This window comes from Pantherophis guttatus, chromosome 3 (assembly GCF_059756535.1).
Source record: "Pantherophis guttatus breed Tessera chromosome 3, ASM5975653v1, whole genome shotgun sequence".
In the NCBI taxonomy this organism is placed as follows: domain Eukaryota; kingdom Metazoa; phylum Chordata; class Lepidosauria; order Squamata; family Colubridae; genus Pantherophis; species Pantherophis guttatus.
In genome coordinates, this window is record NC_142065.1 from 54,817,416 (window position 1) to 54,843,207 (window position 25,792).

Here is a 25,792-nt window from a genome sequence, read left to right on the forward strand (position 1 = left end):
CAAATGACTAAAAGATGGGTAAATTGTTTTAACTCACAGATATAGGTAGGAGGCTTGGGGTTAGGCTTTTCAAGCACAGTTGGCATTCTGAGTAAGAGTACCACCTTCCCCCCAGCTCTAGGGGCAAGACTTCGCAAATTGGACACCAATCATGAATGGGCCTTACACTGACATAATCTCAACACAGTCCAGTCAAGTGCATTTAAACCAATATTATACTAACCTGCTAGGAATCGAAGTGAGGACATAATGGAGCCAATCCAACTGACATGTTCAGAAGAGCCACCAATGTCTTCTTGAAAAGCCACAAAGAAAATGGCAAAGTTTTTCAGTGTTCCAATTACAAATACATTTACCTATAAAAATCATGAGTATCATATTAATTGAAATGCAAAATGGAGTATTAATTGGCACTCCATTGTGAAACTCTGCAGTGTTACATTTAAATGATCAGAGGATGAAACTAGGCATCACGTTGTCAGACTCAACAAAGTCCATTTAGTAACTGATCTGAGAAAAAAAAATTAAGGGAAGAGGAATGGGTGACCTTTGCTGAAAGCTTGTAGTTTTATCATGAATATTTTGAAACCTGTCATGTTTGCTCAAATAATGGTGATATGAAGTATTTTTAAAACATAAATTTCATGTTTTGGACTACTTTGGCTGAGCTATGATCTGTCAGCCTTAATAACATCACAGACTTTTGTGATGGTGAACAGAAGAAGGGAGGAAACTGCAAAATTTTCATACAAAATTGTGATAAAGATCAGGCTGAGGAATCCTGGTTTGGCCAAGATCACCAGAAGAGATGAATTCAGATATAATGAGAAGTCAAATCTATGTTTTCAAAAATGGAATGCCCTCAGAACTTAAGCATAAAGGAAAAATATATCTGGAAGAAGCATTGGATACACATTATAAACAATAATAACAAGTCCTTGTTTAACAACTGTCTGCAGTTGTGATGGTGATGAAAAAGTAACTTTGCAACCAATCCTCACATTTACAACCTTCCCAAATCTGTAAAAACAAAGGAAATGTGAAATAGATCATAAGCACAGTAGCAGTTTCACCTAGCGACCAAGTAGACTGTCCCAACTGTCACTAAATGAGGACTTCCTGTATGAGCAATTCCTACTTTATGCCAGGGCTTTGTTGGAGAAACGGTTATATAGACTAGTTTTTGCACACATGAAATCATTGCACAACTGTATGAAAATGGTACATAATATTGGTCTCCATTGGAATTGCATAAATAAAGATGTGTAAACCATGGATTCCCTGAAGTTTTGTTTTAACTCATTAAAAATCATTTTCGTTTCTGAAATGCTTCTTGCTTTCTATCCTTTATGTTTCTACACACCTGAGGCACAAATCTATTACTAGGAGGACCTTCTGATTTCTGAAAGTAATATCTTTGCAGCCATATATTCCCACATTTTGTTTCCTGTCCTTTATCCAGGACAGGAATAGAAGTATTCAATAGCAGTAGCACTTAGACTTGTATACCACTCTACAGTGGTTTACAGAGTCAGCATAAATTCATAAGAATCGAGCTTATTCAAAATTCTTCGGTGAGGGTTTTTTTTTCAGAAGTTGTTTGAACTGTCAACTGTACCACCTCTGTCTGTATCCTGTCTATACACATTCAAATAATGCCCTCTCTCTTGTGCCTCAGTTTCTCTTTTCAGGCATGGCAGACAGCAAATGAGATGGGATGAGTGTTTAAGCTTGCTATGGAATTGACCCAGGGTCAGTATTGCTGGTGGTGGGCCCACAATAGGGCAGAACATTTTCAATCCCATTTCTAAACAGAGAAAGGGATGTGGTTTAGGCACTGGGCTGACAATGGCTATTGTCACCATAGGATAAGGTTGGCCATTAAAAAATATCCTGAGAAACATGATTGTGATGAGAAAGAACTGTGATGGGCTTTTTTGGCTTTCACTTTACAATAAAATCAACCTCCAACTCAACTAACCCATCAAACCTATACAGCCTAGGCTTTTCTTGGCATTGTCTAGCAGTTGTGTGCTTCTAATAAAATTCTAAACAGCAACATTTCCCTTGCTGCAAAACCCCACATTACAGTGATTCAGAGTGCAGACTGTGCAGTGGTCGTTTCTATTCTTTTAGAAACTATTCTGAGTTAAATAGAACTATTTAGTTTTGGATAAGCTTGCTAAACAATCCATTGTATCAAGAATGCCATTGGGTTGGTGGGAGTGCTATAATACCCTTCTCCCTTTGCATTCAGTTCTGCTTCATATATTTCTCTGCCCTTCCCCACACTTTTCTCTCAGACGTACACAGCTTTCTGCTTTTCTTCTGTTTCTCTGATATATCACACAAAATATTTGGGCTTTTTGACAAAGCCCATTGGCAGTCCTCAGTGTTGTGGATCCCAGTATCCTTTTGAATCCCCTGTGAAAGCTTGGAATTGGCTTTCTTTTAGGATACTGCTACTTTGCAATTGGATGAATCTAGTTGGTAGTGACAATTGGGGAATGGATGTTCCACAGATCACAGACACAAGAGTATACTCTGCTTACATCTACATAAAGTGTCTGGGAAAGGTCATCACTTAGTTCAAAGTGAGAGATGAGGTACCTGTGTTTCCCCGAAAATAAGACCGGGTCTTATTTTCTTTTGGGCCGCAAAATAAGCACTAGGGCTTATTTTTGGGAAGTGCTTTATTTCCCCCCCCCCATGTACGGGAGGCCCACTTCTGCTTGCTCATGGTGGGGCAGAAGGCTGTGCAGTGCACCAGTGGCACTGCTGTGAGGCAGGGGAAGGTGGAGCTGCCCCAAGTGCCCCACACAGGCTTACCTCAGGGCCCCCGCAGCCAGGCCACCCATGCCCCAACATCTGCCTCGCCTCACTGCAGCAGCTTTGGCAACCCAGTCCATCAGGATCCTGCATGGCCACTGGGCCACTTGTTTGCAGCCGCAACGGAGCAGGAGGCTGAGTTACGCACTGGTGCCACAGCCACAAGGTGAGGCAGGGGGTGGACCTGCCCCAGATGCCCCACACTCAGGGCTCCTGCAGCCAGGCCATCCATGCCTCGAAACCTGCCTTGCGGCCGCGGCACCTGCACCACTCAGCCTCTTGCTCCATTGCAGCTGTGAACAAGCAGAAGTGGGCTGGTGGCCATGTGGGCTCCTGGTGCACATGGCTGTTAGTGCTGCCTCCGCAAGGCAGGTGTCAGGGTGTGGATGGCCTGGCTACGGGGGCCCTGAGGTAAGCCAGTGTGGGATACATAGGGCAGCTCCACCACCCGGCCTTGTGGCCGTGGCACTGCAAGCAACCAGATGGAATGGGTGGCCGGACAGCTGCACAGGCTCTTAAGTGGGGCTTATTTTAGGCGCACACATAAAACATGCTAGGGCTTATTTTCTGGATAGGTCTTATTTTCAGGGAAACAGGATATTAGGTATGTTAATAATACCTAATTGTATATCTCCTCCTTGGGCCAAATGGGAGATATCCTGATTCAGTGCTTGCAGGCAGGGTGAGACTCAAGCAAGGGGTGAGTGGCTGTTCACTGAGAAGCCTAGTGATGTCAGGATTATACCATCTTTGATTCTTGAAGTTGTGCTCCTTCAGAGAACACCGGCTCATAATATTAGGGTTCTCCTGATTTAGAGTTCCTGGTAAAATAGCAGGTGGCAGCCATGACTTGGAGGGCATTTGCTCAGCTCTGGTTAAACTACTAATTGTAGCCCTACCTGCAAGGATGCACTGAATACAGTTGCCTACACTCTTGTCATCTCTTTTTTACTGTAATTCACACTATATGGCACTGTACTATTTCCCTTTCTGTAGGGAACTGTAACACACAACCAAAAGCAAACTTATGTCAGAGTTAGGCAGATGTTAATTTTTTACAGTAGGAATAGAGCACGATCAGCATGATCTGGAGAGGACTACCTGATTGGTATACCACATTCATCACCAAAAATCAATTGTAACTTCTATACAGACCATACTTACTATGTCCTTCAGAGTAACACAAATTGTTTATTACCAGAGACAGCAGGAATTTCATGGATTCACATATCAGTCTATATGCCATGATTTACTCAACCATAGTTTGCTGCATAAGCCAAAATGTCTGGCTAAATGCTAAAACCAAGCAAAATTATAGCTAAGCACAGCACATGATTTCAGCTAATAGTTCTCCAATTAAATTCATAGTACTAATTCTAAAGATACTAGCTCTAGAAAGATGCTAGTGTATGGATCTTGTACTACAATTTGTATTCTTTGATGTTTTCCATTCTGTTAAGAAATCTGCAAATGATTGATAAGTTCTTACCAAAGGGGCAACAATTCTTACCCATTCCTTAAGTTCTTTGTATAGTTTTAGATTTTGGTGACATGTTACAGGCCATTTAAACTGAGAAAAACCTCTCCTTTTTTCTTCAATATTTTTAAATTTCTACACACATGATAAAATCAAGTGCCTTTTGCATTTGTCATGACTTTTAAGCAACACCAAACCACGCACTACATAGTACTGGTAATTTATCTGCTTACTTACTTACTAGAAAAAAGTTGAGAACAATCAGCCAGCCCCATCCTCCATCAGGAACTGCTGTGCTATCGGGACCTTCACTGTTTTTATTACTTTCAACGGATTCCCCATCCTTTTCTGAACTCCAGGCAGTTGCTGCCATTGGCGTTACCAGAAATGTAATAACCAAGGCAGTCTGCCTCTCAAAACATGTCAGCACAATTGCTTTAATAGGTATGTGCTGCAGGCTTTCAATTTAATCATTAACCAAAAGTCTTAAAGGATGAAACATAACCAAGATGCTATCTTAATTGCTTAATTGCTATCTTTTTAGTTTTCCCCTCTTTTCTGTTAGCAAAGATTGGCACTGCTGTTGCTTCATGGCCCCTGCCAATGCTTTTAAGTAAACAAAGATAGGCCTTTAAAATAGGCATTAAAATAAAGTTGTTCTATAGCCTCTGGATTTTTAAAATGTGGGTCCTGACAAGCAGACCAGAATCTGATGAAAATAGCCCAAAGCTGTTTCTTTTGTGATGTGTTTAGCTTTGCTGCTTCCTCTTTATTTGCTCTCTTCTCCTTTTTCTCAAGCATATTGTTCAGTTCCATTTAGTTTGCCAGAGCACCTGTAAGTTTTGATCAGCAAGTAATCACCTCTTCATCTTCTCCAGTGTAATCTTTCCCCTAGCAACAATGTAATTGAAGATTTTTTTTTATTTTTTAAAGAAACCCTAGTTTGATCCATTTTTCTAAACAAGCAATTATGGATTGTTTAACTTTCTAGTAAGTTTTGACATTGCATTAAAAATATTAAATAGAACTGCTTTAAAAATTAACTTTGTTGTGCAAATATTCAGATATTACTAATGAGCTTGTATTTGTTACAAGATGAACAGGACTTCCTAGATGATTTTTTAAAGAGTCCTGACCCATCAAAAAGTTTCAATGGAGCTACATGTTATTTGTATTCATTTTTGTTGTTAAACATACAAATTTATCTGACCAATGTATAGTCAGTAAAACAATTTTATAGATCACAACTGAAACTATAAATATGGTTGTAACTCCAGCAATTTAAATCAGTTTCCTCTTTTCAATTAGGTCCTGCCTTTTTAATTCAGCTTCAAAGAGAGGTATGTTTCATTGACTGAATGCCAATTAGTTAGATTGGAAAAATCACTTGTTTCTGATATCCAGGCCATGATATTGCACTTTCTTTTATTTCATGGTTGTAATAGACTTTAAAACAGTAATACTCTAGTTTTACATTTGAATAATCAAAAACCATTTCCACAAGTTACACGGTGTCCTGAGAGATGGTTATTATCAGCCACAGCCCTTTAAAAATAATTGCTTGAAAGCCAATTAAGACTAACCCAGTGTTTTTCAAATTTGGTAATTTCAACTCCCAGAATTCCCCAGCTAAGGGAATTACATGTCTAGAGAAGTTGTCACTTTTTATTTTTCTTGCTGACATAAAATAGTTTTGGAAATGGCTTGACACAAAATCATCAGTACAGACTTGCAAATTTAACTTTCCTTCATTACATAAAAATCCTCAGTGATTTGGATTTAGGATGTTCTTCTACAGTGCAGATGTCATATTGCAGTAGAGCCAAGGTTTGGTTAGATATTTTATTCTTAGTGTGAATGTACACATCGAAACAGTAGTACTATGTTGTAAACAGTGGTTTACTGCTGTGGTTAGTAATTGTATACATAGCTTTGTGTTATTTTTTTCCTTTCTGCAGAAACTAATTGCAAGCTAACGAAGCCCTTTAACTAAAATGCCAATTTGTGCATTGTAGCAAGGAACAGGCAGATTCAGCTAAATGTCCAAAGGACACAATACTCATCCAGATGTTTTCTTTCTCTATGGAAGAATGCCTAGTGTCCCAATCATATCCCTGACTAGCATTCAATACAGAGTTTAGGAAATCTGTAGTCACCCACATTGTCAACTGTCAACATTTAAACTATCAGTCTCATATCCCTCTTCCCCCCCAAATCTTATCCGTTTTACCCACAATCTTGGATGGTTTTACTATTATTTACCATTACAATTTAAAAGTTGAAAGGAAGGGAACAATAAAAATATTTCAGAATCTAATATAAAGCCCCGTAAGTTTTCTCCTGTATGCATGGGGGAAGGAAGAAAGTCTGACGGGAAATTGTCTCTGTCCCCAAATGTGTAGTTGGGGAAGGAGTCTGAAGGGCCATTGTTTATATTGGATTCTGCAGAGCTCTGCCCATATTCAAGAGAATGCAGACTCTTCTGAATGTCTGTGGAGTCCCTGGTGCTCTGATGCTGTTACTAGTATTGGATAGAGTACTGATATTCTGCAAGCAAATAACCAAACTCAGAAAACAAGAACTCCACAATTCAACCTTGAGCTGTAGATCACCCACCTAGGTAGCATATTTCTTTCTTTAGGAACTGCTGAGTATAAAGACAGCAAAACCTCTATTCTGCTTGTACAGTAAATCTGTTAAGACTTCCAGCCTTTCTTCTGTGCAATCTTATCCATCCCAGTGATGTGTATTTACCAGGTAGCTGATTTGTTGAACATGTGAAGATGTAGTTGGCTAATTTGTGGCTCAGGATGTTAATGCCAATCCAGCCAATGAAATAGATTTCAGTCAATCATAGTCTAAATAGCATGTTGTGGAAACGTATGGTACTTACTGTTTCTGGCTCTATGATCCTTTGCTACCAGCTTCTATCATCATTTCCATTTCTTAAAAAAAATTATCCCCTTTGGCTAAGTAGACTCTCACAATGCCAAATAATTACTTTTTTTGGCAGAAAACTAAGGGCATCAGATTTCTTTCAAACTCTTGCTGCTAAGTATTTTAATTTTGGAGCAGCAGAATTTTAAGAGTAACTGAAAGGACTTATGTAGTTTTTACTTGGATAGAAAGTCAGTAAAATTGTATTAAAAACAACCCATAGGGTATACCATCTTGTTCTATTTTCTTGTTAATTTCCTTTTATTCAAACAGAACCAGAAGCAGTCCCAAACCTTAATTGAATTATGTCCCTAGGGCTTAATTCTGATGAACTGTTTTCTAAGTATAAGCATACAAATTTACATCTTAAAATTTAGGGCAAGAAACATAGTATTGAACCTGTTGGTATGTTTTTAGTAGCCAGCACATAAAAGAATGTGATAGCCTCATCAACCAAATAAGATCATGACATTAGTTAATAACTGGTTAGAGGAGAAGTTGTTCTCATTTATTTTCTAGGTTACTGTTCAGAAAAGAGCAGTGCAAAAACCACATTGCTGTTATTATGAAACATCTATAAATATTTATCAATATGCAAGGAGGCAATACTTTTTTTGCCTTTTTTTTTTTTTTTTTTGCAAGGTGGCAATATTTGTTCATCCTTGACTGATCTAGAAAGTTATGCTGAATTGGTCATGATCAGTATTTGGACTGAGATAGGATATCGAAAACTATAGACTAGGGTGAAAAATTGAAAAGTATCTCAGAGAAGACGACAATGGCTAACCTTTTGCATTTGACGGCAACAAAGCTACATAAATATGGCCACGTAAATCACCAAGAGCCAAGCTTGAGATGAAATAGACTTTTAGTTTCAATGTGCCAAGGAAGAAGACAAGATTTTCTTAACAGATTCTTCTGCTACATCCAAGTAGATGCACAATATTTAGTCAAGATAGAATGCATTACTGTCCTCAACAATTTTTTGAATTCCTCTAACATTGGGGCCATCTGTTAAGTTGCTGTCTTTCCAGCAATAAAAAAAAAGTGCTTCATTACTCAAAAGATAAACAATGGAAGTTCTGTAGATACACTGTATCAAGATAGGCAAGTGAGGATGTTGATAGATTTAATTAGGTTCTGGCTTCATGAGTTTGGATATCCCATTTGTATTAATTGGCAGAAGACAGTTCCACAAAAGTGATTTCTTGAAGAGCAATGAATACTGTGAATGTGCAAAATTAAGATGCCATTTTATGTACTGCCACTATGATGCCATCATGCTTCTGGATCATGATATTGCTGGAAAAAAACAAAACAAACAATAAATTATAGATGTTTTTTTATATTGTAAGCAAACACAAAATATTAATGAAAATAGTGCAGATTGGGGTTATTGATGATTTTATAATTCCTATAGTTACATAACTGGTTGAACCTGGTGTTTTATTTATTGAATTTATATAGCCACCCATCTCACTTGCGTATGACCTTGTCCAGAATATACAATGCAAAAATTACATAATGAATACAAGTTATACAACTTATACAGTGAAAACACTATAATAATTAAACATGGAAGAATGCAAACTTATACCAGCCATTTAATGGACTCCATGTTTCCATGGGAACTCCACACCCAATGGAAAACCCAGGTTTATTCCCAACGACTCCAAAATATAGCTCATGGGGGTAATAAAAATGAATTAAGGATTCAAATCCAAGATTAAGAGCCGCAGTGGCACAGTAGTTAGAATGCAGTACTGCAGGCTACTTCTGCTGACTGCTGGTGCTGGCTGTCTGCAATTTGGCAGTTCGAATCTCACCAGGCTCCAGGTTGACTCAGCTTTCCATCCTTCCAAGATCAGTTAAAAAAAAGGACCCAGATTTTTGGGGGCAATATGCTGACTCTGTAAACCGTTTAGAGAAGCCTGTAAAGCACTACGAACTCTAAATGCTATTGCTATTAAAAGAGCCAGTTTGGTGTGATAGTTAAGGCATTAGGCTAGGAAACAGGAGATGGAATTCTAGTACCATAAAGCCAGCTGAATAACCTCGGGTCACTTACTCTTTCTCAGCCCTAACAATCAGGAATCAGGCAACTGCAAACCATTTTCAAAAATAATTACCAAAGTTTTTTTTTTTTTACTTTTACAAAAATTAGGTTGAAAATTGCCAAGAACACTCCAGAGCTTGGAGGCAAAAATAGTAAATGAGTTCTCCTTGTAATGGACTGGAATCCATCAATATTTATGGAATCATACATTGGTCTTTAAAACTGTATTAATTATGCTTACCCAGTGTCTGATTCAAGACATACAACAGGAATATCTGTTGGATCAGAAGTTAATTTTGCTGCTTGCTGGGCCAAAACAGATATTACACCTGCATGCTCATCTGAAAGGGTGCCACGACCTAGAAGATAACTGTGCATCATTCAAAAGAAAAATGTTCTGTATTTAGCAATAAAGAAGAATAAACATTCTCCCCAAATAATTAACTGCAAATTGCAGGAATTGTCTGGATTTCTGACAATATGTCCAGTTACTACCGGTAGTTGCAAAGTCAAAGTGCAGCTGATACTGATACAGCTACATAACATTTTCAGAAACTGGTTGACTAATAAAATCCTGAAACAGTTGGACTTTTGGATATGACCAAGGCTTTTATTATGTCACTTATTTGCTACAGCTTTACAATTATTAACTAGATTCTGGGTCTAGCAGAGGGATGGAAAGGCTTGTCTAATGTGGAGTTGCTAATTTTGGCAACTGTAAGCCAAAGGTGAGGAAGATTACCTCTTGGTCTCCTTTGTAAGCTCCAAGCATCTTGGTGCTTTCCTCTTATCCTTTAGGAAGAATGCTTTTAAAAATATTTTTAAAAAAGCGTCTGATGATCGTGCGGCTCAGCTGGGCATGGGGGGGGGAGGGATTTTTGTTACCAGTTCTCTGAACCACCCGCCGCCATCGCTACCGAATCAGGCGATCCGGTCTGAACCGGGAGCATTTCACCCCTGATATGCAGATGATGGGAGCAACATTCATACAATACACTCAATTGCTGGATCTGCATAACGACAGTGAATCAGAAACTAAGAACATGCTGACTAAAATTCAGTTGGCTCAGTAGTTTTGCAAATACAAATTGCTGCAACAAAACTAAGGCCCTTTCTTAGATGGGGGTGGGTGGGCCTTCAGACAGCCACTCATGCCTCAGCATGCCCATCTAACACCTCTGCTTCACAAACCCACTAGTTGGTTTGCTTCCAAATGCAATTTAAAGAACTGTTTTCTATAAAGCCCTACATGGCATAGAGCCTGGTTACTTGAGGGACCACCTGCTTCCCATAACATCTCCTGGCAAATTCAATTCTATAGTGTTGGCACGTTCTGGGTTCCTTCAATTAAACAATGTGATTTTTCAGAACCTCAGAAGTTCCCTTTCTCTGTAGCTGTTGCCTGCCCTCTGGGATGAGGTTGCCCCCAAGATCTAGATGACCCTCTCTCTGCTGTTGCCCAGAAAAGCCATGAAGGCCTTTGGCAAGGGACAGTGAGACTACACACCGCATCATGATTGCATCTTTTATCTTTATTTTTTAAGGCTTAATTGGTTTAATTGTAATTTCTTTGATTGCTGTGAACTTCCTCCAGTTGCTGAGAGTTGAGTGGCAAAAAAAGTTTAATAAGCTGTGATTATCACTGCCACGTTTCTAGCTTGGATTCTTCATCGCTGCCAGAGAATAAGATGTCAAAATTCTGGATAGGCATTCCCAGAATTTAAAAGAACAAACAAAAACAAAACACCACTTGCTATTTCATTTGTTAGCAGGGATTAAAGGAGGCTAATAGCAAGAGGCCCATATAAGCCAGGTTTGTGGACTCTGTTAGAATTTCTAAACAAAAAGAGAAAGAGAGCATGGATGCATGTGAAAATGAGAGAACTCAGCCACCAAGGGGACTGCTTGGGCAGAAGTAAAAAAATAAAAAAGCAGTTAAAGGGGATGGGGGGGGGAGTATGGGAAAACCGAGTAATAAACCCTATTTCAGAGGTCTTCAAACTTGGCAGCTTTAAGACTTGTGGACTTCAACTCCCAGAATTCTCCATCCAACTATGCTGCCCTATTTCATTTTTACTTCTCACAGCCAAAAAAATAATCTAATATAGGTAGTCCTCGATTTACAACAGTTCATTTAGTGACCGTTCAAAGTTACAACGGCACTGAATAAAGTGACTTATAACCATTTTTCACAATTACCTTTGCAGCATCCCCATGGTCATGTGACCAAAATTCAGAAGCCTGGCACCTGGTTCATATTTATGACAGTTGCTGTGTCCGTGTCCGTGTGTCATGTGATCACTTTTTGCAACCTTCTGACAGGCAACATCAATGGGGAAGCCAGCTTCACTTAACAACCAGGTTACTAACATCACAACCAGTGATTCACTTAACAACGGTGTCAAGAAAGGCTGTAAAATGCGGCGAAACTCAATTTAACCAATGTCTCACTTAACAACACAAATGTTGGGCTCAATTGTGGTCGTAAATCGAGGATTACCGGTACATCCTAAATTATCACGAAACTACTTCCAAGAGAGTAGTTTAGACTGGGGGGAGAGAGGAAGCACTGCTGTATAAGGCTTTAATCGAAATTCAAAATAAAGCAAGAACTGAGAAGCGCAGGGACGAAGGTGCAGCGCTTGAAATGGCATGGGGACTAAAGCAGTGGTGGGATTCAAATAATTTAACAACAAGGTTCTCTGCCCTAATGATTTCTTCCAACAACCAGTTCATCAAACTGCTCAGAAAGTTAAAAACCGGTTCTCCCGAACTGGTGCGAACTGGCTGAATCCCACCACTGGACTAAAGTGTTTAAAAACGAAGGAAGGAGAAGACAAGCGGATTTGGAATACGCGCAGAGCTTCTGGCGGGGTGAGAAGGAGGCTTCTGTCCCCGGAAAGTGTCTACTTACAGCCCAAATTTAGCCCCTGAGAATCGGTGCAGAGGACTCCCGCAATGGAGGGATTCTTCATACTAAGGAAAAAGGAGACGGCACGGGTGAGCGTTGAACCGGCCAGAGAAGAAACCATCCCCCAGCCCACCCCACCCCCACCAACCACAGGCCGGCTGCCCTTCTTTAAAAGGAGCGAGAGAACCTGCCGGTCGTTCACGTCCCGCGGGCAGGAGCGCCGTCCTTAGCGTCACTTACGTATCTTCCAAATGCGACTCCAGCGTCCCTTCCATTTTGCCGATCGCAGCTTCTCCGGCAGCCCTCGAATCCTGATCAGCTGATCCGGAGCCACGTGACTGGCAAGGCTCAGACGGTGGCTCGCGAAGACCTAAATTCCTCTCGGTGAAAATTAACGCTGTTCGGAAAACGCGAAGAAAATGGGTTTCTGCGGAAAAGGGATCGCGCTCCGTTGTGTTTAAAACATAGCTTGTTTAGGGTTTTTTTGTTGTTTTTTTTTGGTACGGAACATGTATTTGTATTGGAGCGTTAAGATTTGTTTTATTTCGTCGGCGAGATAAATAAATTCCTCCTATCGAAAATGATTTTAGATTTTTGCTTGGGGTTGAGCATCGTTTGCAACCGTTGGTGCCTGCTTGCACATAGCTAGGATCCTGACATTGTGTGTGAATAATGAAATAATAGTTTTTAATTGGTTTTAACTGGTTTTTAATGGTTGTGTGTGAATTCTCCAGACTGCTTAGCTTTATGTTTTCATTGTGTACGCCGCCCGGAGTCATATGCGCTAGACGTTAGATTTACTTATGTCTAATAAGTAAATAAATATAATAAAACCATATATAAGTCTGATGTTTAGCATCAGATCAGAAGCGCCCTGTTTAGCTTTCTATATCGGTATCAATTCGATGCTGCCACCTAGCTGGGATTTATTTCACAGTATATCCTGCCTCACTTATTTAAAGGGACCGGCAGGCAGTCATAAGAAAGAGCAGGGCGGTGCTGAGAGATGGTGCTTATAATTAGGGGGGGGGAGAAATCCAGCATCTCTTTCACCGACATTAGGTACTGCAGAAAGAGGATTATCTTGAAACCGGTTCTTAGATCCATATTCAGATAAAAGTAAGAGAGTAAGAAACCCAAGTTTGAATAGCTTCATAATCTGTTTAAGGCATACACACAGTGGTGGGATTCAAACAATTTAACAACCAGTTCTTTGCCCTAATGATGTCTTCCAACAACCAGTTCACCAAATTGCTCAGAAAGTTAACAATCGATTCTCCCAAAGTGGTGTGAACTGGCTGAATCCCACCACTGCATACACAACATCCAAGATTTGATCAAGTTTACATATAATTAAATTATAAAGAGCCTTCCCCTGAAATTTTTGAAGCCCAAATCATTCTTTTTACACTACTCAGATATATCTTTTTGTATTCAACAGCATGTAATGTGATAACATGTATTTCTCATATTCCATTAGCTACATTTATTACTGGGAAATTATAAAAACAACAATTTTAAACTATGTTTGTCCAATTTGTTCATTTTTCTTTATTTTGTATTAAACATGTACTTGTATTTGAAAGCTAAGGTCTATTTTATCTCCTGCCAAAGACAGATTCCTCCCATTGAAATTGATTTTAGATTTTTTACAAAAATGAGGATGAAATGTTTACCTCTAAATGTTCAACCAGATTGACTCCCAGAGCTATATTTAATGATTAGAAATGTTGCTTCCTAAATCAAATGCCACATTAATTCTAGTGCATCAGCACTTTCCCCTGATGAGATAGTCAGAAGCAAAAAGAGTGATGCTTCCTTTGCCACTTCCAATCACCAACAGGAATGTGAGATATGTGCCATCCCATCTGTCACAACAACACAGAGCTTGAGTAAGACAATCTCTAAGTTAGTTGGGGAAAATAACATTTTATCATTCTCTGGACATGGAATTATGATCAGGAGAGAAATTTTTGTCATTCTAGGCAAGGAGGAATCAGGAATGCAAAACAGTGCTGGATTTATAGTACATATATCCATTTATTTTACATCCAATCTCCATATACTATTATTATGTGCATTTAATATTAACTAGTGCTTCATAGAAATGGTATATCTTTGTCCAACAGAGCAAAGGCATCTTTACCTTTATATGTTACAGCCATAATCTCATGTGGTGCAGATTAAAATATTTTACTGAAAAATTTAAGAAGTGCAAAATATGGGGTCCCACATAAACAGGCTATTGCTGAGCACATTGTAAGCCCCCCTGAGTCTCCGGAGAAGGGCGGCATATAAATCAAATTAAAAAAAAAAAACTGTGTAAAATCATAGCAACATATCATAAGCAGGATCCATCAAAACAACTTCAAGTTTTTTTTAAATGGGTAAAAAAGTGCTTAAGGGAAGATGCACACATGGACATAGGTATACAGTAATTTATAGTACCAAAGCTATCGTGAACATATTCATGCTTCTACTATCCTGCCAAATTATACTGAGCATTCACTTCAGCATTAAACTGCATAATACTCAATTTAGAAAAGGAGAAATGAAGAATGAGTAAGCAAATTTAAAAGCATAAGAGAAAAAATAAAAATAGAATTTAATCTAGTTTACACTAACATAATTTCCTATGCTTCTCTATACCTTTATATCTTTGCAATATGTTCTTGGTTCTATCATGTCCACACATCACTTCATACATTGCCTGTTGCTCTTTAAATTCAACTCTTATCTCTTGTTTTACCATACATATTTCTAAAATAATCCATTTCCCTCTGCATTCAATGTACTTTAAGGTTTTCCTGACCTAGCTCTCACTTTCAAATTACATAATAGAACCATAAACTTATGCATAACCATTTTTATTTGCCTAAAATCCTAACTACTCATCCAAACTGATCAGTGGTGGGTTGCTCCCGGTTCTGTCCGGTTCTTTAGAACTGGTAGTAAAAGCGGTGGGAGGCTCCGCCCACCCACCCGGACATCACAATTGACTATCTGTGCATGCGCAGAAGAGCGCGCGTGCATGCTGCACTCCCGTTGCAAACTGGTAGTAAAAGTAAGTAGAACCCACCCCTGAAACTGATGGGATCAGATCTAACAGTGACTGAGAGATTTTGGAGTAATGGTAATTACTGAAGGTGTTTTGATCATAATTCTCCCTTGCCAGGCTGTATTTTTTTTTCATTCCCTCTTCTTCCCCTTTGTAAATAGGAACAGTAATGGCATTATTTCAATTGTCAGGCATAGGTGCAGCCATTTACATCCAATAAGCAGCTTAGACACTTCAAAATGTTCCAGGACCATATTTTAATATTTCTTCAGTTACACATCTATACCTGTAACTTTACCATATTTCAATACTGTTACCACATTCATGGATGCAATGATTCACATAACAACTGCGGCAAAAAAGCTGGTAAAACGGAGCAAAGTTTATGTTTATTTTATTGTCATTGCACCTCGTACAACGAAATTAAATGCCATCTTCAGTGTACATCATACCTAAGAAAACTATAAAAAAATAAAACAAAAACATACATCCTTTATATTCTACACAATTGAATTGAAAACCCCTGATACTGCATTAATATTGCACTATACAGTAGAATTCAACATAGTTACTGCTCTGGGATAGAAGCTGTTTTTCAGCCTATTTGTCCTTGATTTTATTGTCCTGTACCGTCTGCCAGATGGTAATAGTTCAAAAAAAGGGTGACCAAGATGAGATGGATCTTTAAGTATATTTTCAACTTTCTTAAGGCAGTGGGAGGTAAAAAGCTCTTCCAAGAAGGGGAGAGGGCAACCAATGATCCTCTGGGCAATGGTGTTAATCCTCTGGAGCACTGTCCTATCTGCCACTGTGCAATTAGCAAACCATACACAGGTGCAGTAAGTTAAGATACTCTCTATAGTGCAGCGGTAGAAGGTCACCAGCAAAACTCACTTAACAAACGTCTCATTTAGCAACAGTAATTTTTGGCTCAATTGTGGTCGTAATCAACTACCTGAAATTCTTTTTTCTTGTATGTTGGTCATACTGCCCCTAGATTATTACGTCTGTTTCTGTTACCATATTTTAGGAAGAACATGGACAGTTTGGAGCATGTCCAGAAGATAGCAGCCAATATGGCCTGGAAGAAAGAAAGAAATATGAGGGATCATTAGAGATATTATGTATATTTAGCCTGGAGAAAAGAATGATAGCAGTCTTCAAGTATCTAAAAGTCTGCAACATATAAAATAAAATTATTCATTTTTTCCAATAGGCTCTAAAAGTCTGTAATGTAGAAAATAGAATTGTTCAGTTTTTCCAGTAGGCAGGGCATTTTTCTTTTGTATCCTAGACCATGGGATGGTAAAACTAATGGTGAATTGAAATTTGCTTTGGAATTTCTCAAACATTTTCTTCCCCTGCCAAAGAAGTTTCCATTTTCTTTCTTCCATTTTCTGCCTTATCTTAGGTAGAAAAGAAAAAGTTTTTGAGAATTTCATTCAAAATAGTGGAGATGCTTTGTACCGTAGTCATACCACCCTAATGCTTCCCTTGAATGTCTAGACTAATCCATCTAAAAAAAGTCCATGAGGAGATTAAATTATGTTTTTCTTGGGAATTAAACACATTCACACATAAACTTTGGCTGCTGTGCAAGTGCAACTCCCTTCCTCCCATATTACAGCCATAATAATTTTCCTGATATTAGAGAGAGAGAGGGAAGAGGGAGGGAGGGAGCGAGGGAGAAGCAAATTATTTTTCATTGAATTGAATGAAATTTGATAGAGAAGCTGAAAGGGAATGTTTCTGCATGACAGAGTAAAAATGTCACCTTTACAAGCACTGAAGAAGCATCCGTTGACAGAGATGGAGGACTCTTATCAGCATGACAACTGCTTCAGTCTAAAATATAGAGAGCTAGCATTAAATTGTCCCAAGAATAATTCTTTAATATAAATGAATCACAAATGTCTCTGAATGTGTATTTCTTTAGTGCATCTGAAAATGGATTTTAGTATCACCATGTTTTTTGCAGATTACATTATGAACACTTGCAATATTTAGCATTTGCATTATAGCTATTTTACACAATGGGCAGGATGATGATGGAATATGTTTTTAAAATTAGTAGAGTTAGGGATAATTCAGAGTAGCAGAATCAATTCACAAAAAATGATTCCTAAAAGGTTTTTCTTTAGTTGTGCTGGAATTACCAACATTTGTATTCCCTAATAAAACTCATGTACTCCAGTGCTATATTTTAAAGTTCAAAATAGCCAATCAGGTGCCATTGAAAACAGAATTTAATAAAGATAACATGCTCTTGGTCAAAGACACCAATTTATTCAAGAAATCTTGTGTCAAAAGATTTCAGAGACAAAGCAATCATACAGAATAATGTTTTCTTCAAGTGAAAAATCATACAATTTATTGCTACATCTGGAGCATTATGCCAACATTTATTGATAATTGGCTTTTCCATTGCAAAGGCCAATTTTAGTTGCCTGGCAACTGCAGTGACACTGTGCAGTTCATTTGCATTTAAGTTTTCAGAGAAGGGTGTATTTCAAATTACAGACAATATTTAATATTTAATGTACAAGAAACAAAGATAAAACTGATGGACTTCTAATATACATGAACATGTGTACACAAACAATTTTTATTTCCAGCTGACTAAACAAGCTTATTTCTACAATTAAATAGTGAATCTGGATTCTGTTCAAAATATCAACAGATTACAAATTCATGAAATATTCATTATCTCCTTACTGTTATTTTAATCCTTTCTTTAACACCCTCAACAGTGGCAGTGAAAGTGTCAGTAAGCTTTTTGGCTGTAAATCTTGACATCACTCACTGTGACCTCATTTGGATTTACTTCCAGGTAAATATTCAAAGAAATGAGCTGTAGAAGAAAAATGGAAGATAAAAAAGATGGTAGAGAAAAACCCTGAATTTCAGATATTGGCTAGGCTGCCTTTAAGTGAGCAGAGAAACCACATCCTGGGTGAATTAAGTAATTGTGTTGTCTTCATTATCATTTTCTAAGTTTTGGAGGCACACTAAGTAGAATATTTCTACAATATAAAGTGTAAATATTAAACTAAAACAATATTAAACTAAATATAACAATATTAAACTAAATATTAAACTAAAACAAAAATACTAAAACTAAGTATTTTTGGAGAATGACCTCCAAAGTAACTCAGTTGTTCAGTGACTGGGGTTGGAACATCTTATTATTGATTTGAAAGGGAAGGATCACAGTTCAGATTCAATCTTCCCAGGATCTCCAGGTAAGATTATAATACTCCTCCCAAAAGGTTCAGAGGACCACTCTCAAAGCACATCTGTACTTAGATCTCCAGTCTTGTACATGCAGCTGTAATCTGGATTTCAATCTGTTCCTTAGCTATGACAACAATGTTAGCCAGATGGATATTTTGTCTGGATAGCAACTAGTGCAGTTCTTGAGAGGTGGAGTCTTCTGCTGGAATGGGGAGTACCAATCTCTTCTATGAAGGTGGGATACTAGATTTCTTTTACTTTCTGGAAAATTAGGGAAGGTCTCGTCTGAAATACTTCTCATGCCTCCTCCTTTTCTGTGGATGGAGAAATCTTTTACATGCCAGTTGTCCAGTCTGTGGCTCTTCCTTGTGTCCCAAGATCATTCATTTACCATTACATTTTTTGACTCAACCTCTTGCCCTGATGACAGAACTCACCTTGGCCCTTTTCTTGTTTGTCTTCTTGACAGCCTTTTATCCTGCAGGGTCAAAGTTGGAATGGGTGTGGGGTGGCCATGAATTAGCCAGTAGGCACAGCTTTTCACTCTATTGTACCCCCTTTTTCTTTTCTGTAGTTGTCTTCAGAAATGCTGTCTCATTATTTCTCCTAGCCCTTCTGCATTGCAGTGACAACGCTTCCATTATTTCCCTGTTGCTTGCCTGCAGTTCAACCAATCAATTGTTAATGCAATGGAAGGTTTGCTGTTAAAACAGGGACTGTCAAGAGGAATTGAAAGGCATAATTTCTAGAAATTTAGTATGGGCAACATTGAGCTAAATGAGTCAGGGGCTTGATTCAATAAGGGGTAACTTCTGTGCTTTATTGATTTTTGTGAAATATACATAGGCTTTAGGGCAGAAGAGAAGAGAGCTGCACTATTATTCAGTTCTTCTTTTTCTTAGAAATCCTTAATATTGGTTTCCCAGGCTTGCAGAATTGTCTGCTTAGGGCACTATTCCCATCATCCTAGTATTTATAGTGTTATCTAATTTTCACTGCATTGATATAAAGTAAGAATTCCATACATTTCAAGATGTCACATTTCCAAGCAATCCAATGTCAACATCAGAGAGACCTACCAATATTCTTTGTGGTATCCCTAGTCATGTGGAGAGGGCCAACTCTGTGGACTGCTACTCCTACTCCATGTCCATTTCCACCTGGCCTTAGCTGGCCTTTCTTCTCACATAATAAAATCATATTTTTGTGAGTTTACTATTTCTAGTCCAGGAATAGTTATTACAACCAACTGTCCCACAGACGCTTCAACAGACAAGTAAACAGATTTATCATAGTGCATGGAGAGAGAGAAGAGAGAAGAGGGAGGGAGAGGGGGGGGATTATAGTGAGGAAGCATTTAGCAGATGAAAATTTCACCTTAGATTCATTGTTCTCTGTGGCTCTTCTCTTTCCTACACAGTCCTAATTCATCTCCTGCAATGCTCAGTTTATATCAAACATCTCACAAATACTTCAATATATTTTGACTAGAATGATTTCCCACTTCCTCCTGACTCAGTGCTTCTTCTGGAACACAACCTAAATGGGGACATTTGCCTAGGACATTGCGTAGTACATCTTTTATCTTCATTTGCTTTGAAATACTCTACTTGCTCATTTCTATCTCTGAATGGGTCTCATTTATCTCTCTTTACCCCAGCCGGTATATATTTTATGTAAAATACAAAAATTAGCTTAGGAATTCTTGTAAGTGTAGCTAGAAGATATTGCCTTGATCTTCTTGTATGCCATCTTATTAATTCTTCTTAAACGAATTGAATAACTTCTGTAATTTTGAAACCTGAACTTACCAAATAGCTGTATTCACACAATCCAATTATTCACAGACTAGCCAATGTGTTTTAGCCTAATTGTTCAAACCTCTTTGGTTCATTCAAGGCAGAATTTTTCATGTGAACCATGGCTTAGTTCAGCGGTCACCAACTGGTGGTCCGTGGACCACTGGTGATCCATGAGAAAATTTTGGTGGTCCGCAGAAAAATTACTTGCATTTTTTATATTGCACTAAATCAGAGGTCCTCAAACTACAGCCCCTGGGACAGATACGTGCAATGAATGCTTGTGTTGCTGTAGAGAGTCTCCCCCTTCAGGGTCTTTTTGTGTAGGTCGGAGGGGGGCAGAAATTCTGACTTTGGGTCTGCTTCGGCCTCCTGGTGTGGGGCTTTGGACGAAGGCTGGAGGGAAGTGCCGCTGGTGGCAAAGAACCGGAGGGCCTTGTTCCAGTGAGACTGCATCATGGCCTGGAACTGGCTGGCCATTTCAGCCCGTTGAGCCTCTAGGCACTGGCACCTGGCCTTGCACTCCCGCAGGCCTTCTCTCTGCTTGGAAAGCCTATGCTCATAGTCCTCAGTGAGGTGCTTCTGATGAGCCTTCTTCTTGGCCAGATCCAATTTGAACTAAGCCAATTGTTTTGCCAACTCTTTCTCGTGGTGGCTGCTTAGCTCCAACAACTGCTTCCTGTAGGGGGCCTAAGGAGCCCAGGCAGGGAGGCAAGGAGTGGCTGGGAGGGGAGGGGCAAGTAGAGGCCGGCGAAGCGCCCCTCAATGTGAGTGACATTGAGATGGCCACACTCACTCAGTCACATGACCACTTAGCCATGCCCACCCAGCCGATCATTAGGCAGATCATATTAGTGGTCCACAAGATTTAAAATTATGAATTTAGTGGTCCCTGAAGTTCAAAAGGTTGGGGGGACCCCTGGCTTAGTTAACCATGGGTAAAGTGGCAAATGAATATAGTTGCTAAGCTTAGTATTTCACAAGCTGGGCTTTATACATGTGCTTAGCTGTGTCTTGGTTAATAGAAAGGTCAAATCTGTCCCTTCTACAACACATCATCACATGCTGAGATGTAATGGTAGGCAGTTGTTGGTTTAAAATACTCCTACAATATAAGGCACTATCGATCAGCACAAAGAAGCTTCTCATACAAAGCATATTCATCCCCACCCTATGTTATCAGTACCAAACATGGACACTTACAGCAAAACTTAAATGAAAGCTAGTCACCACGGAAATGAGACCTTTAAGGAAAGCTGGTGGAGTGACCAAAAGAGATAAAATCAGAAATGAGATCATAAGAAAAAGAATTGGCATAGAACCAATCTTAAATTACATACAAAAACAATGCTGAGAATAGTATTTTAAGGCTTTTAATCCAGTTAGTACTGTAATAAGGGTATCGGTTAGGTCCTCTTTACCCTAGATAAGGCTGCAGCTTGTGCACCAGCTAAAGCTGGGTAAAGATTCTTTCAGCCATGGCCTCTATCTACTGTTCAAACAGGGGTTATAAATCCAAAATGTTTCCCAAACTGAACCTGCTCCTTCACAAGTAGTGCTTGCTTATCTAGAGATACCACTGGTATCAGTGAAGATCTTTACACTCTCCTGGCACAGAGATTGGAGTGGTGATGTATGAACTGTGAATCATCAGCATACAGATGATAATTAATCCCAACCTCTTATCACTACCTTGGACTAGAATCATCTACTGAAGACATACTGGAACAGCACTAATTCCAGTTTCCAACCTCATACAAGCTACTGTGATTGATAGTATTGAAAACTGCAAAGAGGTTTATGTTGGATATTTATCCTACAGTTGGGTAGGTAATATATAGAAAAACTATGTTTGTGACTTTAAATGATATAAGAAGAATGATTGGCTGTGCTATTATCAGGCAGCCATAAAAGTAGACAGGAAGCCCGGAGCTCCTGCTCCTGCTATTTGATGATTGATCTCCTGAAGAGGGACTGTGTGTGATTGAAGAGAACTGTAAGCAAACTATGTTTTGTGTTGGAGAGTGATTATTCGAAGATGTGTTATCATTGTTTTGAGAAACCAAATTTGTTTTTTCACTAAGAGTAAAAAATGTTTTTTTTTCACCGTTCAGAGTCTGTGAGTATCTGTGTGTTTAATCAGCAACGTATCTCTTTGCTGTCCAGTCTGTTGCCTACTATGCAGAGGGAAGTTGTACCCTCAACAGTTTAAAAGGACTAGGAGAGGTGTACAACCTCCATCCAGTCCCAAGAAAGGTAATTCAGGAGAGAGACCAAAGCTAACTCCTTCCCATATCTGGACTTTAAATCTTGATGGAAAAAGATGCAGATAATCTGTTTCTTCTAGAGTGCTACATAGGAATCTGCCACTGCTATCTCAACAATTTTCCCCCAAGAGGGTAGGGTGGAGACTGGCCAATAGTTATTGAGGATCACTTCATGGCTTCTTCAGAAAAGGATGCAGTGAGGTATTAAGAGCCTCACAGATCCAGGCGTAGTCATTGCTCTCCACACTCCTCATAATTGCCAGAGGTCCAAACTGCAGTCAAACAAAAGACAACCTGCACAGCACCCTATCTAGCACTGATTATGTTACCTAGTTTGGGTAATGAAAGTCTGCAAGAAAACAATCAAGTCAGGGCTGGGTTCTACTTACCTTTACTACCGGTTCACAACGGGGCCATGCGCAGAAGCTTCCTGATGATGTTGGGGTCGGTGGGCGGAGCCTCCCGCTGGTTTTACTACCGGTTCTATAGAACTGGTCCAAACCGGGGGCAACCCACCACTGAATCAAGTTCAGAGAACAGCAAAGTCCGCTCAACACCTTTCTGTTCATCAAGGGTTCACAGGCTGAAAGGATTCCTAGATAATATGGCAACAATGTGCCCTATTCACCTTCAAAGATTCTGTTCTTGAGTGGAGACTTGAGGTCTCCACTCCTCCGCAGATCGGAGGAATTTTGTTGACAAAAGTCCCGTTCAAGTTGATCACAGTAGTTAGGTGGAAAATCTCTCTGTCTTCTTCCTAGAAAAGAGCAGCAACTTTCAGTCTATGTTTTATGAGAGAAACAATAGGGTTTGCATGATGAACAACAAATGCCATGTAGGCCATTCACAATTTTTGAACATACTGTAGTTACCACAATGGCTTTGTTTCCCTAGAGCAGTGTTTCTCAACCTTGGAAGCTTGAAGATGGGTGGACTTCAACTCCCCAGAATCCCCTCAACCAAGGTTGAGAAACACTGCCCTAGAGGGATCACACATGAAGCTAGGCTTCTAAAACCTAGTGGGATTATTTTGTAACTGTATTCCTAAAGTTTCAGTGATATGGAGGATTTAAACACAACAGAATAATGTTTTTTTTAAGAATCAATGTTTCAATATCTTGGAAATGTGTTTAGTTTTATATTGGTCTTTTAAAATTATATTAATTGCAGATGAGCAATGCCTGATCAGAAAGGGACTTGAATGAGAATCATGCAAAAAAAAAAAAGTTCAAGAAATTAGCTAAACAATCACAGCTTTTGTTTTGCTGTCAGAGATAACCCTGTTGCAAAATAAATTAATAATAATAATAATAATAATAATAATAATAATAATAATAATAATAATAATAATAATAATAATAATACATAATAATTTTAAAACATGTCTTCATCTGGAGCTACCAGAGCTCAAGTCAAAACAGTTTTTCATGGCAACATTTTATAATGATAGTGTTTGAATTGTTGGGAAGTTGGGTCAGAAGATAATGAGGAATTAAGATTACTGGTAATTTGATTCAGCAACTCTTATGAGCCCTATAGCTTTTCCTAAAATCTAGCAACTACATGATCAGGATAGGCCTGCATTCACATAGATGGAATCTACCCATTTTACAAAACACTTTTGTTTACATAAATTGGGCAAATTGGCCCTTGCATCCTGTCTTCCCTTGTTGATGGAAAATCCATTTTCATTGTCTTATCCCTGTGCAGAAGATCACAGCTGTGGCTAGAGATAGACTAAAACTATTTCTGGTAATTCACTAGTTTAAATCATCCCCAATGCTTCAAATATATTGATGCTTCACTAAAATAGGACTTTTTTTCACTGCTATGCCAATCATCTCAAAAGGAATATTGACAAAGCTGAACTTGCCAACGAATGTGATGTGGTAGATGGCTTTCTGGGCAAACACATCTTTAATTCTTAGCCAAACATTATTACTATTTATTCAGAAATACAGTAAAATAGGACACAATGCTCAGAACCTACTGAAAATATAACTTAATAATAAAATAGAAACAGAATCTTCCACAACAACTGATTCTTCATCACCTTAATTTTTAAAAAATAAAATGGCAATTAATTATGTGTAATTCTACCCAGATCTTTTTTAGTAGATAAAGAACGATCCGAAAGCATTAGCTGTATCATATACAATCCTATAATCCCCATTTTCTTCTACACAGTCCCAACGGTCCTTTTCCAAAAGGTAATTGGACTTCCTTGGGTTTTATTTCTTTGAAAGTATTTTGCCTCTGAAGAAGCTTCTTGGATAAGACATAAAATGTTTTCAAATAAAAAAAAACCCCAAGAAAGTCCAGTTGCTTCTTGGAAAAGCACTTTGGGGCAATCCTGATCTCAATAATTGAGAATCTCCATAGACACTTCTATACAGTCCTTTTTATTAAAAGTCCCAAAACTATTAAGAGTTATAGCCAGTCCTTACCAGATGTTATTCAAGATGGCATGGATATAGAATGTGATTTATATTGGGTAGAGAAAATTAGACAGAAACTGAATTGTTCTTGTGAGCACATGGAATGGAATGAATGAATGTGAGAAGGTTTACTTGTGTATTGTTAGCAGCATTGTGAAACTGTGGATAATAAGTAAACAGCTAAGGGCTGCTCCCTAGTTAGACACATAGCTACTTAAGGCATCTTCCTCTTTCTTCCCATAAACTCTGTGGACTGAGTCATCCGAAGTCATTTTGATCAAAATCCTTTAAGGCTGGTGCTCTCCTTTGCTGTCTACAATGACTTAGCCAAGGACTTTTGAAATCAAGTGTCAGAAAAATACAGATATAAAAGACACACACGGATCACAATACATAGTAAGAGGCTAACACAGAGAACGTAATTTCTTACTCAGCTTCTCTTCTTAGCTGTACTCCAAAGTGGTTAAGACTATCCATATATTAGTGAGCAACTAGATTGAAACTTAAAAATTGGTATGTGGTACCAAAGCTCACTCATTGCTATACTCTGTATTATTTATTTTTCTTGAGATGCTCATGATCCACTAAGAAATAAGGTTTTTTCCTACCTTGAAAAGTACTCTGTCTCATTACTATTTCTAAATTTTAGGATTAACTATTCCATATAATGAAGCAAATAGAATCAAAGCCCATTTGCTCTTATTTTTCTAATAAAGAGTATTTGTTTGTTTGCCCATAAGGAACCCCGATAATCATTTCAGTGAGATTTAAGAAGAGATGTATTGT

The 25,792-nt window shown here is 38.6% G+C and overlaps 2 protein-coding genes across 2 annotated transcripts in view; both read right to left on the bottom strand.

Annotated features, from left to right (window-relative positions):
• Positions 1-4,713, bottom strand: part of SLC16A4 (solute carrier family 16 member 4) — a 15,955-nt gene extending 11,242 nt beyond the window's left edge. The window contains exons 1-2 of the mRNA XM_034414805.2: positions 4,548-4,713; positions 224-356 (exon numbers count right to left, since the gene is read on the bottom strand). Coding sequence (XP_034270696.2) covers positions 224-356; positions 4,548-4,679 — 265 coding nt within the window. The 5' untranslated portion in view covers positions 4,680-4,713. The remainder of the gene's footprint in view (positions 1-223; positions 357-4,547) is intronic.
• Positions 4,714-7,724: 3,011 nt separating this feature from the next.
• Positions 7,725-12,580, bottom strand: LAMTOR5 (late endosomal/lysosomal adaptor, MAPK and MTOR activator 5). The gene is made up of 4 exons (XM_034414806.3): positions 12,451-12,580; positions 12,214-12,275; positions 9,541-9,658; positions 7,725-8,545 (listed from the first exon to the last, which is right to left on the bottom strand). The coding sequence occupies exons 1-4, from the start codon at positions 12,483-12,485 to the stop codon at positions 8,485-8,487; spliced, it is 276 nt and encodes a 91-aa protein (XP_034270697.1). The 5' UTR covers positions 12,486-12,580; the 3' UTR covers positions 7,725-8,484.
• Between the last annotated feature and the right edge of the window lie 13,212 nt (positions 12,581-25,792).